Raw genomic sequence first — 18,479 nt, 5'->3', positions numbered from 1 at the left:
CAGTAGTCAGCTCTTTTGTAGTGCCTACAGCCCTCGTGGGTGGGATGGAGGCAGAAAATCAGTTCCTGTTTATTTACAAAAATATATGTGTATGTATGTATATATATTAACCCCTCACCTCCCTCCCATGATCATCCTTTTACTTCTACCCCCACCTCCCTTTTAAAACAAAGAGGTTTTCTGGGGTGCAGAGCAGGGTTCTCCTGAGAGTGGGCAGGAGCAGCACCGAGAGCCTAGTCTGGCAGGTTGTGGGAAGGGGCGCAGGGAGTGACCATGAGCGACCTTGGCCCCGTCCTCGCTCCTTGCTCCCTGATTGGGTGTGGGGTGAGAGGAGGGCTCAGTCCTTGAATCCCTGAATACTGCAAAGAATGCGCTTCTGGTGCCCGGGCAGCGTGATTCCCATCTGCGTCAGGTCCCTGTGGGCAAGGAAGGGTGGGGGCATGAGTACGGAGGCTCCACCCCGACAGCCCTCCCCTGCCCAGACAGCCCAGCTCCTTACTCAGCGGTCAGCTCCAGCACACACTCCATGGTGTCCAGCCCAGCCGAGTGGAAGTGCAGGATGTAGCGTTTCATGCGTATGGACTCGAGCCACTCAGAGACGCTTCGATACGGGATCCCATCTGAGCCGCTCAGGCTGGGCAGTCGAAGAGTCACCCTGTGGGATATGGGCTCGTCGGTGACACGGGAGTACAGGGGCTGGTCTGGTTGGCCTTAGCCTCTGAGCGTCGGCCGCCAGCACTGAAGTTCGGTGTCTGGGCACAGAGATCATCTAGACTGGATCGACCCCACCATTATCTCTGAGCCCATTTCCTGGCCTGTTTCCCAGTGTACTCACAACAGCGGACTGGCTGACAGTCCTGCTCTGTCGACAGACCTATGGAAAGGGACTGCCCTGGAAGCCCCAACAGAAGTAGATCACCAGCCTGTCTCCTGCAGGAGTGGCCGGTTCTGGGCACCTGACTGGGGGCTGGTTAAGACATGGAAGTCTCCTGTCTGAGAGGAAGCTGAAGGTAGAACAGAGGCCCTGGCACCTGGGCGTGGTCCTGCCTTTTTTCGTAGTGGCTGCTTGAGTTCTGGGAGCAGTCCTTCCTCACCACCTTCAACTTCGGCTGTTATTCTTGCACTCTGACACCCACAATACAATGAGTGTTCCTGTACTAAAGCTCACCAGAGCCAAAAACCATTAGCAAAGTAAATCTGCTGGGGGAAAAAATATCCAGCATTCCAGAAAGATTAGCACATGCAGTCTCCAGTGTACGAGGGAGTTGCGCTCCAAAAGATAGTTTCAAAAGTTGGGACTTAAAGCATGTTTTCTCCCAGAAACAAGGTTATATATGGTGGTTGGATACAGAGGTCAGTTGGCCACGCTGGCTACCCAATAAAGCACTTGAAGTACAGCCTTGCCTGTCTCCCTGACCGGAGTGCCCCACCTACCCCTGCCCATCAGTTCGTTCTCTACATTCAGGCCATATTTTTGGTAAAATACAACTCTGACCATGTCCCCTCCAGTGGAGAGTTTTTAAGAATTCGTTCTCTAGGCCAGGCCAGGTGGCTCACACCTGTAATCCCAGCACTTTGGGAGGCCGAGGCGGGTGGATCACGAGGTCAGGAGTTCAAGACCAGCCTGGCCAACATGGTGAAACCGTGTCTCTACTGAAAGTATAAAAATTAGCCGGGCGTGGTGGTATGTGCCAGTAATCCCAGCTACTCAGGAGGCTGAGTCAGGAGAATCACTTGAACACTGGAGGTGGAGGTTGCAGCGAGCTGAGATGGTGCCATGTTACTCCTGCTTGGGTGACAGAGCAAGACCCCCATCTCGGGGGGGAAAAAGAAAAAAAGAATTGGTTCTCTGCACTCAGGGTAAAGTCCAAACTTCTCAACAGGGTTGGTCCTCTTTGTGTTGACTCTGGTTGTCTCTCCACCTCATGGATGCTATTCCGAAAGACGATGCTGCAGTCATCCTGCGCTATCTGCAACCTACCAGCCCTCGGCTCCCCACAAACTAGCCATGTGATCCAGGAGCATTCCCAAACCCTGCAAGGCTGCTCCTGCCTACCCTACCCCAGCCTGGCTGCCCAAGCTCCCTGGAGCAGGTACCAGGTCATAAGGGCAGCTGTATCTCCAATGTCCAGCAAACAGCTTACACCAGTCAGTCCTCCAAAACTTCGTGAATGGATGACCCTTTCCTCCACATGCAGAAATATTTCTATGGGGAAGAGGATGCAGCCCAAGACTGGGCCACAGTATAACGCAGTGGGATTGGCAAGGATGGCTCCAGGAGTGTCCTAGGTGAAGCAGCCAGAGAAGGGAAAAGATGGGACCCCCAACCTCGAGCCCAGGTGAAGTGAGGGAACTGGGGCCCAGCTGTAACTGATTTTCTGCAAATATGTGTGATCTAAAGCTGACCTCTTGGACTCTTCCCCAAGGGCATGTCTGTGGTCTTGCCTCATACACTGGACTTGGTCCAGAGCTCCCCAGGCCCAGCACTCGGAGGTGGCTGAATGCCCATTTCCACTCTCCTAGCACTGCTTCTGGGTTCCCTAGTCCTTCCCCCACATGGTTACCTGGGGTCAAAGTTGGCAATGGTCCGCAGGGAGTGGGGGTTGGCAAGCACTTGCTCCAGATGTGCCTGAAGCTTCTGGAAGTGTGGCCGGCGGGCACGGTCATATGCCCAGCAGTTCTTCATGAGCTCATACAGAGGCGCAGGGCAGTCCACAGGAGGGGGCAACCGGTACCCATCCTCAATGCTCTTCATAACCTGCACGGCAGGACAGGAGGATGCTCTAGAGTAGCAAGCTAACCTGGAGGCCCATGAGAAACCGAGGGTCACATAAGATAATTGCAGTGGAGATTTTAGGCAGGATGGGAGGAGGTGGGAGGGCCAAGATGGAAGGATCACAGTGGGAGGATCAGGGTGGGAGGAGTAAAGAGAACAGGGCATGAGGTAAAGGACCAGAGGAGCCAGGAGTACAGAAAAACCAAGGGTCATCAATAAATAAAGACATTTGCAGGAAAAGGCCATGGGAGGACCTTGGGAGGGAATAAGAGGTGTGAGTTAGAGATGAGATGAGGAAGAATATTCTGGGCTCACCTCCTGATTGCTCATCTCCCCATAAGGCTTGTCCCCAAAGCTCAGCACCTCCCACATCACAATCCCAAAGCTCCACACATCGCTGGCCGTGGTGAAGATCCTATGGGCAATGGCTTCGGGGGCTGTCCACCGGATAGGGATCTTTCCTCCCTAAGAAGGCACATGGGTCAGGGATGGAAAGTTACGGTGTCCACCTGAGCACGAGTCTTTTGCTTATTTTATTTTTATTTTTATTTTTGAGACGGAGTCTCCCTCTGTTGCTAGGCTGCTGTGCAGTGGCGTGATCTCGGCTCACTGCAACCTCCATCTCCTGGGTTCAAGTGATTCTCCAGCCTCAGCCTCCCGAATAGCTGGGACTACAGGTGCGCGCCACCACACCTGGCTAATTTTTTGTACTTTTAGTAGAGACGGGGTTTCACCATGTTGGCCAGGCTGGTCCCGATCTCCTGACCTCGTGATCCACCCACCTCAGCCTTTCAAAGTGCTGGGATTACAGGTGTGAGCCACTGCGCCTGGCTGAGGCTTTATGCACGTGACTGTGTGAATGGCATGTTATGGGGCAATGTGAATGTGCATTGGGTTTGTACTGGGCTCTCACCTGAGTTTCATATGTGCCATCAAAGTCATCCAGGAGGCGAGTCAGGCCAAAGTCAGACACCTTGCAGCACAGGTCTTGATTCACTAAGATGTTCCTGGCAGCCAGGTCCCGGTGGACATAATTGTGATTACTGAGGTAGTTCATGCCAGATGCTATGCCCTGCAGCATGGCCACTAGCTGCCCAGGGACCAGCTGGTCCTCCTGCTCCTGTAGCAGGGTGAGCGGGTGAGTCGGGATGGGCCGGGTCTCCTCCTAGTGCCCAGGGCACCATGGCGCATCCCCCTCCCCAGCTAGTCCTCTGCCCTCCTCACCCTCAGGAAAGCATCCAGGGCTCCATTCTCCATAAATTCTGTGATGATCATGATCGGCTTTCCTGAGACACAGACACACGTATCACACTCAGAAGCAGGCTTCCTGCCCCTGGCCGCACATCCTCCCTCCACTTCCAGTGGTTTCGCCCCTCCTTCCTGCATTTCCCGCCCCCAGCTGAGGGAGAGCGCTCCTCATACTCTTTGTGACGACGCCTTCCAGATGCAGAATGTGCGGGTGGCTAAACTGGCCCATGATAGTTGCCTCTCGAAGGAAGTTCCACCACTGGCCACCTGGGGATGTGTCTTTTAAGGTCTTAATGGCCACAGTCTTGCAGTCCTGGCTGGGGAGCCTCAGGGTCCCTCGATAGACTTCCCCAAACTCTCCTGGGTAGAAAGAACATAGGCTGTGGCCCGATGCACTGCAGGGCTCCTCCAGGGGACAGGCAGCGGCTCCTCCAGGGGACAGGCAGCAACTCCTCCAGTCCCCCAGCCCTTTTCTTTTCTGGAGAATCAGAAGCATGGAGTGCCCTTCCCGGGACAGGGCGTGGGCTGTCCTTCCTGGGGAAGGTCAGAGTCTGGAGCTGGAGTGCAATGCTGTGACCTGTTCACCACTGTCTCCCAGTGTTTGCACAGTTCTTGGCTCACAATAGGCGCTTGGTAACCGAAGGATGAATGAACCCTGTGGAGCGGGACCAGGCCGTGCTCATGAAGAGCAAGCCAGTCTGGGGCTAGTACCCAAGTGGCAGGGACGCTGGCTATGGCCGCCTCTCTTCTGTGAGCTCCTCTGGTCCCAGCTCACCTGGCTCAGCTGCACAATTGGCAAGGACACCGCCAAGCTTTGTTCTCCACTGAGACCCATTTCCTCTGGTGACCCAAGGGATCAGGGCAGCCCAAGGACACTGGGCCTCTGATGGGGTGGAATGCCAGACTAGGGAGGGAATGGCTCCTACATTTGGGCATTATCAGAGAACATCCGGGCCCTCAGCACAGCAACACTTCTGTGATGAAAACAATGTGTTCAATGCCCTTTATCAGAAACTCCAAAACCACAGAAGCAAGTGTGTAGGAGACAGGGGTTGCTCCAGGGCACCTGATGAGGGGTTTTTAACAAGAACACAATGGTTCAAAGAGGATACAGAGCGGAGCAGAGAGTGAGTCCATCCGGTAACTCTTGGACCAGAGAAGCCAGCTGGGCTCCCCAGAGAAGCGCTGGAAGGAAGGGGCCTGCTGGTGGCTCTGTGCTGCCCCACAGGGGGGTCCTGCTGCGGTGCACGGCGGGACTCACCTTCTCCTATGACAGTGTCCCCCATCAGCCACGCTGGATCGAGCTCCCGGGTAAAGTCCAAGGCTCCCTGTGCAGGGTCCTCGTATGCCTGGAGGTCCACATAGGGCTTCAGCCACAGCTTGTCCTCTATGGGCAGAACAGGGGGTTGGGGAGTACCAACATCAGGGCTCAGGAGTATGGGGGTCAGGAGAAGGCCCAGCAGCTGACCACACACTTCTCCACACCTCCCTGTTTCCCAAGGTGACTCCTGTTTGGGCTGAGGTGGGAGAAAGTCTCCATTTAGCAACTAAGCCTTTCTTCTCCCTGTCTATGCTCCAAGCTCCGCTGTCTTCACTCCACAAGGTCCAGGGCGGTGGCCAGGATCCAAACCCAAAGAGCATATTTGCTGCCTGAGTTGCCCAATCTTCTCAGCGGCCAGTCCCCACACCACTCTGGTCAGTCGCACCTCGTTCACATTCCCAGACAGAGCCGTGCCTGGCTCCCACCCCGGTTGCCCAGATGGACCACTCACTCTCCCCTTTGTGGGTCACCTAATGAGGTGACAAGCAGGAAGCTCATAAGCCTCTGAGGACATCAATCCTCCTCCTGCCTGGCCTCGGCCCACAGGCCTGGCCTCCAGGATGCGGAGGGCTGTCCAGAGCCCAAGGTGACAAGACAGCAGCACCAGCAGCGAACGGACACTAACAGATAATTGCATCAGAGCCACTGGGGGCCATCAGTACAAAGTTAATTAACCAAAGTTAATTAGGTAGCAAAACACAAGAGCTCTGGGGACAACAAACCCCACATGTCCCCCCAGAGTTGGCCTAGCAACTATGTCCCTTGATCCCTTCCCACCTCCCAACACACACACACGGACACACACACACAGGTGTGCACATGCATGTGGGGACATACGCAGGTGCACCTGGCTCACCTCGATCCACATCGGTGGCGCGGTCACGCTGCCTCTGCTGCCTCTGCCGCTGGGCTCTCCTGCAGGGGTTGGGGACCAGCTCCTTCAGGGCCCCAGGACCACCTCAGGGGTCCGAGGGACTCTGGCTGAATCTTCCCCAGAAATGGGGAGGGAGTGCAGGATGGGTGTGAGGACTCACTGAGCTTTGGTACTAGGGGATGGGAGGGTCATTGGGGCTGCAGTCAGGGGCTTCTGACCCAGGGCTGGTGGTTGGGGAGGGGGCAGGAGCTGGCACCTGGATCGGAAAACGAGAATCCCCAGCAGCAAGGCTGCACCAAGCAGCAGCCCAAAGATGACAGCTATGATCTCTCCTCCAGACAGGCCCCTGGACACTGGAGGCACAAAGGGGTGAGGAAGTGTTGGGACTCAGAGTCCGTAGAAATGAGGGGGGTTAAAGGACAGGGCCCTGGGTACACCTAGGGGTCAGATCTTTCAGTGTGCATCAGATCGGTGTCTGTCCCCTACCCCCGGAAGAAAGGAATGTGTGTGCATGTGCGTAGAGGAAGAGGAAGGGTCGCTATGTGGAACAGGAGCTGAGTTGCCTCAGTGGGGCAACAGGTGTATGTGTGTTGGGGCAGAACACAAGACACCCCACCTGGTGGGCTGGTCCGAAACTCATGATCAGGGGAGAAAGGGCCAGGACCCAGTGGGGTCAGCATTCGGACTCTGACGATGTATGTGGTGTCGGGCTGCAGCTCTGTCAGCAAGACCCTGGGTTCTAGAACCATTTGGTACCGTTCTTCATCCTGTGGGTTGGAGTTGCATTAAGCGGGTAGTGTTGAACCAGACCCGGGTGGATGTGATGGACAGCATCAGAGCACACAGGGAGGGGCTGGAGAGCAGAATGGTTACGACAGGGTTCTTCACAGCCTTTTGCCCTGAGAAAGCCACACAGTGGACTTCGGGTGGATTCCTCCCACCCCACATCCCAGGCTAGGAATGTTGGGGTGTGCCGGGCACGGATACTGAAGACTGTCTCTCAGTAGCATCCTGACCTGGTTCAGCACGTGCAGCTCATAGCTCAGGTTCCCCCCAGGGCTTCGGGGCCGGGACCCCGCCCAGGTCAGCTCAAGTTGCCTCGGTTCTTTCTTCACCAGTCTCAGAGACAGGCCCGACAGTGGCTCTGGGGGTCCGGAGGGATAAGGTTGGATATGTAAGGAAAAAGGAAATAACCTTAGTAACTTTCCTATGGCTTCTTGCCCACCAATTTGTCCCTGTGGTCTTAAGCCCTTGTTAAGCCAGGTCCCTGTCCCAGCCCCTCTCAGCCTCTCACCTGCATGCCCCATGCTGATGCTGACTGAGGTGCTGGCATGGCCAGAGCTGCCCAGCCCTGACACTCCATTTTGGGCTTCCACGTGAAAGGTGTAGTTGGCGTAAGGTTCAAGGCCACTGACATGCACTGCAGATGTGGTGAGCCCCTGGGCCCCTGGCGAGAAGTGCACGCCTACCCCACAGGGCTGGCAGGGCCCCCCGTCCTGCACTGTGCCCTGACACTGGGAACACCTCACACTGTATCTGACATCCTGGCGTCCCCCCATATCTGCTGGGGGTTCCCAACGCAGGGAGAGCTGAGTCCCTGATGCCGAGGAGCTCAGGTTTTGGGGGGCCGAGGGGGGACCTGTGGGAGAAGAGGAGCCATCAGTAGAAGCCAACCGTGCTGTCACCCGAGCTGCTGATCCCCGGCCTCCACCACCACCCAATCCTCGATGTCCTCTGAAGTCCTCCTAGGGAGATTTGATTTCTACTGGATTTGACTACATCTCTGCATTCTTCTAGGGAGAGCAGGGTGCCAGGGCAGGGGCTAAAAGTGCCTGACACCCTGGACCATCTCCAATATCTGACAAACTCTGGAAAAATCCAACCCTGACAAAATCTCAGCAAAGATCCAGCCCCTCCCTCCAGATGGTCACCCCCCACCCCCTGGACTCACGTGTGCATGCCACCTGGGGGCCCTCCCCGGGAGCTCTGTAATGGCCGCTCTCACAGGTACAGATGGTGGCCCCCTCAGACTCAGCCGTGCTGTGCTGGGGGCACGTGAGACAATGGGGTGTGTCCATGTCCATCCGGTAGGAGCCGCTAGGGCAGGCTGGAGAGAGAACGCAGCAGAGCAGTGGTTCTGTAAATGTTTTTACAGGCAGAACCACCACCACCCCTTCCTGCCCCAATCCCTTCTACTGGAAACATCTCTGCATGTGTGTGTCTGCTGCTCTGGGACACTCAGGTTAAAAACCCACTGAGGCAGAGCTCTGGCCGCCTTCTCTGCAGGGGTACTCCTGCAATCCTCCCGAGTGGTTCCTCAGGTTCTCACCACCTCCATTCTTACCAACACATCCCTTGCCACTGCCACCTTCCTCATAGCCAGGCTCACAGTGGCACCGTCCTACAGGCACCAGCCACTCGCCATCAGGGCTGCAGTGCATGCGGGGTGCACCTGAGGGCCTGGGGCTGGCCTGCGCGTGGGGCAAGCAGGTCCCTGCCACTTCCACCAACCCAGCGGGGCCAGGCAGAGTGTCAGGGAACTGGGCCAAGCCATTCAGGGTCTCAGGACAGCGCTGGTAGAAGACCCGGACAGACACCAGGGCCACACAGGCACCTGGGTTGTGGAAAGCGAGGTAGAGGCCACGGCGGGTCAGGTGGCCCAGGGAGCAGCGCTCCACATTCAGCTTCATGGAGCCAGATGCGAGGTCTCGAATGGTAAAGCTCTGGTCTGCGGCCACTGTGGTTACCTGGGTAGAGGGTGGGAAGAAAGGGGAACAATGGCAAAGTCCTGCTTCTTTCCCACATAACAGAAACAATTGTTTGCTTAATACTTTACGCAACCATGAACAATGAGCTTTGTATGTGTGAGGTGCCAGGCTAAGCATTTATGTGCATTATGCTATTTAGCTCATGCAATCCTCTTATGAGGCAGGATGGCTTATCGTCTCTATTTAATAGATGAGGAAACCAAGGCTAATAGAAGTTAAAGACCTTGTATAAGATCACACAGCGACCACATCATGGGGCTAGGACTGGAATCCAGGCACTGGGACTCTACAGTCCATAACATTTCTACTATTCAGAGGCATTCCCTAAACCCAGTGCCAATAACACGATCAGTTATAGAGCATGTCATTATCAATTTCTTACTAGTAACAAATTTTACAACATTTTCTCTTTGGAAAGAAACAAGAGCACATCGTATCATAAAATGCTCCTTCCTCTTCTGCATCCCGGATGTTTTTTTGAGTAGGAAAGAAAGAGATGTGTTAGAGAGTACTAGCCTGCAGGGAATTGTCTTGCTATGTGACTCCAGTGATACTAAGGGAGTAGGTTGCTTATGAACATCACGGGTATCGATAGGAAAAGTCTGAATAACTCTGTGCTACACTTCCCCCCTCCACCATGGCATCCTGTGATAGTGGATGCTTATAAAAGCCTATAAAATAGATATAGCTGGCCCTATTATTGTCACTATTTTATGACTAGGCAACAAAAGCTGGAGAGGTTAAATGACATCCCCGAAGTCAGGGCACAGCAGAAAAGGTACTCAAATCCAGCCCTTCTGATTTCCAATGCCACATTGTTCTTTTTTTCTTTAGAGACAGGATCTTGCTCTGTTGCCCAGGCTGGAGTGCAGTGGCACAGTCACAGATCACTGCAGCCTCAAACTCCTGGGTTCAAGTGATCCTCCTGCCTCAGTCTCCTGAGTAGCTGGGACTACAGGTATAGACCACCATGCCCAGGTGATTTTTAATTTTTTGCAGAGATGAAGTTTTGCCATGTTGCCCAGGCTGGTCTCAAGCTCCTGGCCTCAAGTGATCTTCCCACATCGGTTTCCCAAAGCACTGGAATTACAGGCACAAGCCACCATGCCCAGGCCTCAAGTGCCAAATACTTTTCATGATTCTACCTCTGTACCCTCTTCCTGTCTCTGCAACCTTCTCTGGCACCCAATAAGGAGCCAGGCAGGGATCTGCACCAGGACCCAGATGGCATGGAGGGAAGCAGCACCTTCTGGAACAAGGGCCGTCGGAGCTGAATGCCCACATCCTGGTCACTCTCCATGTACAGAAGGTTGAAGGTCTCCTTGCAGCCCAGAGGCCCGGCTCCCCCAGGGAAACTCTTGCAGTCCCGCAAGGTGAACTGCAGCTCCACGTGGACCCGGGAAGCCTCCTCCCCGCGGTAGATCCAGTTGGAGCGAAGCCAGTGGTCAGTGTCTCTGCGTCCTTGCACTGGGCAGTCCTGGTACATGTACAGGGGTGTCCCATTCAGTATCTGTTGCCGTTCACTCCACTGCAAGGAGGGAATCAGAGTCAGGGACCAGATCATCTCCTGCTCCCCAAACCCTTGGTTTTTAGAGCTGATGGAGAAGCAGCTGTGTCAGAGCCCCTCAGGTTTATGCTACTTGTCCTGCCTCTCCCCACCCCTCAGTTCTGGGACAGTAGACTGAGTGTTTAGGGTTGGGGATTTATTTGATTATAAGATGGGTAAGACAATAGTCCCTTAACATCCCCAGTTGATCCTGGTCCCTTCAGTTAGTCTGGTCCCTTATTTCATCAGCAGAGCTGTCAGGTACCCCCAAGGCAAAGCCCTTCTGTTTGTTCAAGAGGATATTGATGAATTTTTTTGTTTTTCAGAGACAGGGTCTCGTTCTGTCGGCCACACAGTGGTATAATCAAAGCTCTCTATAGCGTCAGACTCCTGGGCTCAGTCTCTCAAGCAGCTGGGACTATAGGTGCCTGCCAACACACTGGGCTACCTTTTTTTTTTTTTAAAGTAGAGATGAGGTCTTACTATGTTGTCCAGGCTGATCTCAAACACCAGGACTCAGATGATCCTCCTGCTTGGCCTCCCAAAGTGTGTAAGCTACCACACACAGGCCAAGATTTATTTTTAATTATTAAAACCCCTTAGATTTGGAGGGTAAGAACAAGCACAGAACTGTATAGGGGATTCTCATCTTCTCCAATATTTCAATTATAGCCATCATCAAAATCAACAATTGACAGATTTGGCTGGACTTCTTGATACTATCTAGTTGACTCCCCTTAACTTTTTGTTTGTTTGTTTGAGGCAAAGGTCTCGCTCTGTCGCCCAGGCTGGAGTGCAGTGGCACAATCTTGGCTCACTGTAACCTCCGCCACTCAGGTTCAAGTGATTCTCCCACCTCAGGTTCCTGAGTAGTTGGGATTACAGGCATGCACCACCACACCCAGCTAATTTTTTGTATTTTTAGTAGAGACAAGGTTTTGCCATGTTGGCCAGGCTGTTAGCTTCTTCTATCTGAAAAGAACTTTTAAACTTAGTAATATTAATGGCTAGCAGTAACATAGTGCTTACTGTGGCCCAGTCACCGGTTTAAACACTTTCCATGAGGAAACTGAGGCACAGGGAGGTCGAGTGACTTGCCAAGGTACTCAGCTAGGAGAGGCAGAGCTGGAAAATGAGCCAGGCATTCTGGGCTCCAGAATTCATGCTCTTAATCATTATACCTCTGTGTGCTTATTGTGAAAAGTCAAAAAGTAAAGACTTACACAGAATAAAGTTTAATTCCCTCACCCTCATCCTTCCACTCTCATTCTCAGAGGAAGCCACTCTCAACAATTTTTAGCAAAACTTTCCAGACCATTTTCAATGCCTCCAGAGAACTGCTTGAATGTTTCTGAGTTTTGCTTTCAACACGGGATCATACAAGTGTTATTTTGTAACCTACTTTCTGTTTTCACAAATAATAAGTATTTGAGGGCTGGGAGTGGTGGCTCACGCCTGTAATCCTAGCACTTTGGGAGGCTGAGGCAGGCAGATTCCCTGAGGTCAGGAGTTCAAGACCAGCCTGGCCAACAGGGTGAAACCCCCCGTCTCTACCAAAAATACAAAAAAATTACCCAGGTATGGTGGCACCTGCCTGTAATCCCAGCTACTTGGGAGGCTGAGGCAGGAGAATCGCTTGAACCCAGGAGGCGGAGGTTGCAGTGAGCCAAGATCTTGCCGCTGTACTCTAGCATGGGTGACAAAGCGAGACTACCTCTCAAAAGTCTTTGAAAGATAGCCACAAAAGTGTATATAGAGCTATCTTACTTTTTTTTTTCTTTAGCAAACCATAAGTAATACTCCATTGTAGAGAAGGCCATAATTTATTTAGTCATTCACCTAGTGTTGGACATTTAGACATCTTCTAGTTTTTTTTTTTTCTTTTTAAAGAAATCATGTGCAGATTGATGTAAGATTTCCACGGAACTGCCATATCAAAGGGTAGACATACTACAAGTTTTACAAGATACTGTCAAATTGTCTTCCAAAAAAGGTTTATCAATTTACACTTCCACCAGCAACACAAGAGGGTTCATTTTCTCAAAACTTCATCAACATAGAATATTAATAACCTTTTTGCTTTCTGCCAATCCTAGGGTCAAAACACAGCTTCTTAGCATTTTAATTCACATTTCTTAGAGGACGAAGTTGTATATTTCTCTTTTGTTCATTGGCTATTGGCATGTTTATGCAATTATCTGTCTATAACCTTTGCATGACATTCTATTGTCTTTTGATTATTCATTTGGATGAGTTTTTTTTTAAACATATTATAGACATGAATCATTTCCTTCAAATGTATGTTGCTAATATTTTCTCCCTGTCTGCCATACCAGTTAGCTTTGCTAATGATGTTTTGATGTGGACATACATTCTAAATTTCTTCCATAATCACATCTACAGTATTTCCCTTCATGATTGCTGGGTTGTATATTTTACTTGGGAAGTTTTCCTACCTCAAGATTATAATGATCTATGTTTTCTCCTAAAATTTGTGTAGGTTGGCTTTTAGGTTTAGATTTTAGCTTTCTTAGAATGAATTTTGTGTATAATGGAGAGATATATCTTTATATTTTTATTAAAAAATGATGCATATTTAACTATCAGTTTATTAACTAGTTGTTACTTTCCATATTGATTTGCAATTCCAATGCTATCACATACTAAAATCTCATATATGTCGGCTTGTTTTTGGACTTTCTATTCTGTCCCATTAACCTGAGTGACCTTGTGCAAGCCATATGTTGTAGTTATAGCTGATGGTTCTGATATCTGCTTGTCAGACAAGTCTCCCATTTCATTCTTCAAAAACTCTTCTGAACCATTTTTAAGTATTTCCTCTGTCAGATGAATTTTCAAAAGCTCTCAAATTCTATAAAGTATTCTATTGATATTTTTATTGCAACTCCATAATTTAATGCAGAATAGATTGAGGCCCTTAGAAAGTTCACTTTCCCCAGGTTTTTACTCCATTATAATACAGGGGCCCTCATCCCTACCCTCAGCTCTGGGAAAAGGCAAAAAAAAATCACTAATCAAAAATTTGAGGTGAGGTGGGGCAGAAACAGAAGCTGCTACGAGGCACATATTTTTGCATTATGTTAGGGTGTTCAAAGATTGGGCAAGGGGTATCTAAAAGGCAAGGAAGCTGGAATGAGAAAGGCACCAAGAGTCTGCTCCTAAGAAAGGCTGTGCTGGGACAGCCCAAGTGGATGCACTGGCGGGGGTCAGGTGGACAGGGTGGCGGGTGGTTAATGTGCAGCTCATTAGCCAGATTGCCGCGGCTGCAGCTGGAGCCAGGAGAAGCAGATGTTCCCAGCTGTGACTTCCCTCTCCCAGTTCCAGCAGTGACAGATGGGCGAGAGCCAGCTGTCCAGGGTCAGCAGTAAGGATCCTTTAGCTTATCACTCAGGCACTGCTGGCTGCCACATGGGTGCATTCTGGACCTGAAAGCCTGCATGCGTGTGTGTGTGTGTATGTGTGTGTGTGTGTTTTGAAAAGATGGGGAGAAGGAGGGGGACAAGGTAGATAGTGGGAGTGTGTGACTGCTGGCTGTCTCCTTGCCCTCCCAGCATGCAGGACTGTTTTGTCTGAGCTGAGAAAGGGGCCTTGCTGCCATTCCAGTCAAATTAGGGAAGAGTTATTTGGGTGGAGGTGTCAACGGCCCAAGGAAGGCCCATGGGAGCCCGCAGATGGACCTGCAGCTATCACTGTGGGTGATTAGCTGGTTTATGAGGTAAGTCACCTAATAGGGCTGGATCTTCCAAACGGCCCCTCCTGGAGGATCCACTATGGTTTAGTCTATTAGCTCTAATTACAGGCTACTCTGTGGGAGAACAGAGAACAGAGAATGGAGCCAGGACTGTAGGACCCAGAGGGAAAGAAAGCAAGTAACCCTGACCCCAGAAACAGAGGCTGGATTGAAGTCTCAAGTACTGGGGTAAGGAAGGAAACCCTGAGAGAAGGGGTTTCAGAGCCAGAGTTGTAGATGCTCCAGTAACTTAGGCAGCCCCCTGTGGTTCTGTGGCCAGCTGTGCTGCCGGCAGAAAGGGTGCTGTGAATTGTAAAATATATATTTGGTCTTTGTTCTCATTTCCTGGCACACAACCCCTAAAACGCTCAAAATCCCCAAAGCGACAAATGTCTTTTTATATGCTAATGAGCTGACTGACGGGGATGGGAACTAGACTGGGGTCAGGGAGGCCTGGGTGGCAGAAGCAACCTTGTGATTGGAGTTGGGACTTTCAGCCCCACCCCCAACTTGCAGGAAAGGTAGAGGCTGAAGGTTGAGCTGATAACCAATGGCCAATGATCTAATCAATCACGCCTATGTAATGAAGCCTCCATAAAAGCCCAGAGGGACAGGGTTTGCAGGGCTTCTGGACAGCCAAACATGATTAGGTCGCTGCAGGGTGGCTCTCCTCCTTCACATATACCTTACCCCATGCAGCTATTCCATCTGGTGTTCACGGTATCATTTGTAATATCTGTTATCATAAGCCAGTAAATATAAGTCAATGTTTCCCTGAGTTCTGAGAGCCATCCTAGCAAACTAATTGAACCCGAGGAGGGTGGTCAGGTAAACCTGATTACATCCGATGGAACAGAAGTATAGGTGACAACCCATTACTTGTGATTGGTGTCTAGAGGGGGGCAGTTTTGTGGGGCTGAGCCCTCAACCTGAGGCTATCTCCAGGTAGATAGAGTAAGAACTGAATAAGATTAGAGGACACTCAGCTACTGTGCAGTGAAGAATCTGCCAGAGAACTCACTGCAGGCAGGAGGAATCCCTCCACGCATTTTGGTGACCACAGGTCACCGAAGTGATCTGTGTTGAGAGTGCAGTAGGAAAAAATTGAGTTTGATTTTTCATACATCATCAGAGGTGCTCTCTGCATTTGAGTCTGAATATGCTGTCTCGGACTCACCCCACAACCTGTTCACTGAGTCTTAGGAACATCCAAGGAAGGAAGGGAATTGGAACAAGCTCTGACACTTTCAAACAGCTGGAATGCATGGTGTGCATGGAGTCAGCCTGAGGAGGTGTGGAGGATGAGCTAAGGGCTCAGAAACGTTTAGGGGAGCAGCTTTTAACTTTGGAGGAGTCAAAGACCCTTTGAAGAATCTGATGAAAGTTTTGGCTGGCCTCTCTAGGAAAAAAAAAAAAATGCCCGCTTACGTATACAGAATTTACAGTACACTTTCATGGGGTTTCCCCAGCCCCTGAAACCTATCAATGCAACTTCATTGGGATGAATGGATCTCAGATTGAGGATGCTTTTCTGCCTTTTCCGTCCCTCCCCAAGCAAAGCACTGGTCTCAGTCTTCAACTGTCCCCAGCATGGTGCATTCTCTCCCTGGGTATGTGAGCTCCTCTCCCCCTCACAAGTATCAACTTGTATTCACAATATTCCAAAGTATTCACTGGAGGAGCCAGGCCATTCAAGCGTTCATCTTGGGGTGAATTCTGACCCCCCCCACCCCTTGTCCCATTCAGGAGGCTCTGACTCAACCTCCTCTCCCCCTCCCTGAGGAGACACTTCCAGTTTTTCCTGCTCTTTTCTCTGTTCCTCCACCCACCTCTCCACCCCATTTCCCACTGGCCTTCAGGAGTCTTCCAAGATCCTTCCCTCCCCTGACACTTACCCCATCTTTTGGGGGATCCAGCAGCCAGCCCAGCTCTCCCTGTGCCTTGCTTGTGTCCATCAGAGTAACTGAAAGTGGGGAGAAAAGAAGTCTGTCACCTCTGGGGGAGGAGGTGCCCCTGCAGCTCACATTCCTCATTCTGGGGCCCCAGCCCCAGGCTGCAACATCCTGTTCCTAAAAGCTGTGACTTCCTGAGGCTTAGGGGAGAAAAAGGGCTCAGGACTGAGGAGTGAAGAGCTCCAGGGATTTCACTCTTTCTGTGTGTGAAGGAAGGAAGGCAGAGTGGGACAAGGTTTGGAGCGCTGGGTCTTCCACCAAAGTCAATGCAATAAGAGCAGCCCCACAAAACTCTTCGGTTACCCAGGCTGCTGAGGCCTGGGGCACCCATCAGCTGCAGGATTGGAGCGGGTGGAGGGCAGGAGGAGCTCACCTATGCTAGCCAGGAGTGGGCAGGGTGGACCGGGGACCTCGGAAGTGGTTTCGTGGGTAGGGAGGCTCACCTCCAGTGTCCGAAGCCTGCTTTGGCCTGACCTGGCCAGTGATCAGAATCGTGAAGTGGGGATAAGAGGCACAGCTCCCTGCCTGGGAAGTGGTGGGGAGTAGGGCCGGACAGGGTGTTCCAGCTTTCACATGGAATATTCGACTCGGACAACTGGGAACCCCTGTGGCGTCAGTCCTAACCCTTCCCCCGGAGGCGGGTCCCTCTGTCCCTGGCCTAGGTTGGCAGGAGGCGACTTGCCACCTTCAACTTCCAAGGGCTCAGATCTCTGGGGTGGACGCCTGAAGCTGGGACTATCTGGGAATGCAGGCAGCGGTGCGGGTGCAGGTGCTGCTTCCTGGCAAGGGTCAGGAACTCCCTCCTCACTGCCAGGCGCCGATTGCTGGCCTGCGGGAGTTGGGGTGACTGACCCGGGAAAGTAGCCGCTTGGGGTTAAAGACCAAAGATGGGCCTGGCCAGTCGACAGCCCGGCGGTCGGGCACAGCGAGAGAGCTGGCGAGGGTCTCGGGGAACAGGGCCTCCTGAGGAATGCCGGCTTCTGCAGGGGGGTGCTGGCCTGGCCCCGGGAGGGGGTGGGAGCGCGGGGGCGGGGGTTGGTACCTTCCTTGGTGCGCGCCCCCGGGGGCAGCGGGGTGCAGAGCAGCAGCACCAGCCCGAGCCCCAGGGGCCAGCACCGCTCCATGGCTCCGGGCCGGGACCTGGGACAGCGGCCCGGACGGCAGGGTCTGGTCGCAAGGGACTGGGGGAGCCGGGCGGGCCGGGCGGGGGCGGGGGGCGGGGCCAGTGCCGGGGGCGGAGTCCCGGCCTCACCTGGTTCACCTTCTTAAAGGGACAGCAGGGCAGGAAAGAAACTTGCTAGACTGGTAATCAAATTCAAGAACTGGAGGCGTCTTGACCCTAATGGGACTGCGGGCGCCGCCTAGTAGGTGGGATTAAGAATTGATGAACCTTTTCCCAATTCTAATCCTAAACTCAACCCAGTCTTGATCCAGCTTTTAACCTAATTCTACCTCTGACTTGAATCACACTCCTATATTCCTCTTTCTCTCTTTCTGCAGACCCCAGAGCTGGGTAATAGGACCGGAGAAGGCAGGGGTAAGAGTCACATCTTCACCCTCCAGCAGGGGAGGCTTAGATGACCACAGTGCAAGGTGGGGTACAGCCCGCAGTGAAGCATCTGGAGGTTAGAAGAGGAAGCAAGCCCAGTCGTCGGGGCACGTTAGTTGAGTGTTCAGGGAGAGCTGGTGTGACCTGGGTTTTCAGTGGCAGAGATTGGGAAAGGCACCAGCAAGGGCCTGAAGGCAGGGAGCCTCAAGGTGCGCCCAGGGAGTGGTGAATGGACCAGTTTGACTGCTGGGGCGCAGGATTTGTCTTGGGAATCAGGGCAGAAAGGCAGGTGCGGGCCAGGGCTGGGTAAACAAGAAAAGGAGTTTGAACCTTGCCATGCACTTCCACAGCAGACATGAATATCTGCTTAAGGTTCCAGCCACAGGTGGCAGGGAAGAATATTTTAACCCATCTTAGTGGTGTCAAGCCACTAAGAAGGTGCCCTCTAACCTCCTTGCAGACTTCCTTATATTCTTTTTCTTTTTTGAGATGGAATCTCGCTCTGTGGCCCAGGCTGGAGTGCAGTGGCACGATGTTGGCTCACTGCAACCTCCGCCTCCCGGGTTCAAACGATCCTCCTGCCTCAGCCTCCCGAGTAATTGAGATTACAAGCGTCAAGCGTGCACCACCACACCCAGCTAATTTGTCTATTTTTAGTAGAGAAGGGGTTTCACCATGTGGGCCAGGCGGGTCT

At 52.3% G+C, this 18,479-nt stretch overlaps 1 protein-coding gene and 1 long non-coding RNA gene across 3 annotated transcripts in view; one reads left to right on the top strand and one right to left on the bottom strand.

Moving 5' to 3' along the window:
* Window positions 1-13: 13 nt before the first annotated feature.
* On the bottom strand, window positions 14-17,441 carry EPHA1 (EPH receptor A1). 2 transcript variants are annotated; one of them, XM_050784933.1, is made up of 18 exons: window positions 17,279-17,441; window positions 16,180-16,247; window positions 10,234-10,515; window positions 8,564-8,966; window positions 8,171-8,326; window positions 7,514-7,858; window positions 7,236-7,363; window positions 6,836-6,986; window positions 6,476-6,572; window positions 6,202-6,260; window positions 5,286-5,411; window positions 4,199-4,384; window positions 4,001-4,062; window positions 3,690-3,896; window positions 3,092-3,241; window positions 2,565-2,758; window positions 500-655; window positions 14-416 (listed from the first exon to the last, which is right to left on the bottom strand). In XM_050784933.1, exons 1-18 carry the CDS (start codon window positions 17,358-17,360, stop codon window positions 338-340), a joined length of 2,931 nt encoding a protein of 976 aa, XP_050640890.1. In that variant the 5' UTR covers window positions 17,361-17,441; the 3' UTR covers window positions 14-337. The 2 variants fall into 2 exon arrangements, with proteins under 2 accessions (XP_050640890.1, XP_050640891.1); XM_050784934.1 differs by having other exon boundaries at window positions 8,834-8,966; window positions 17,279-17,402.
* Window positions 14,044-18,479, top strand: part of LOC126951059 (uncharacterized) — a 94,987-nt gene continuing 90,551 nt past the window's right edge. The window contains exon 1 of the long non-coding RNA XR_007724349.1: window positions 14,044-14,269. This is a non-coding gene — a long non-coding RNA (uncharacterized LOC126951059). The remainder of the gene's footprint in view (window positions 14,270-18,479) is intronic.

This window comes from Macaca thibetana, chromosome 3, assembly GCF_024542745.1.
Source record: "Macaca thibetana thibetana isolate TM-01 chromosome 3, ASM2454274v1, whole genome shotgun sequence".
Lineage (NCBI taxonomy): Eukaryota > Metazoa > Chordata > Mammalia > Primates > Cercopithecidae > Macaca > Macaca thibetana.
This window is presented reverse-complemented; position numbering and strand designations above follow the sequence as displayed.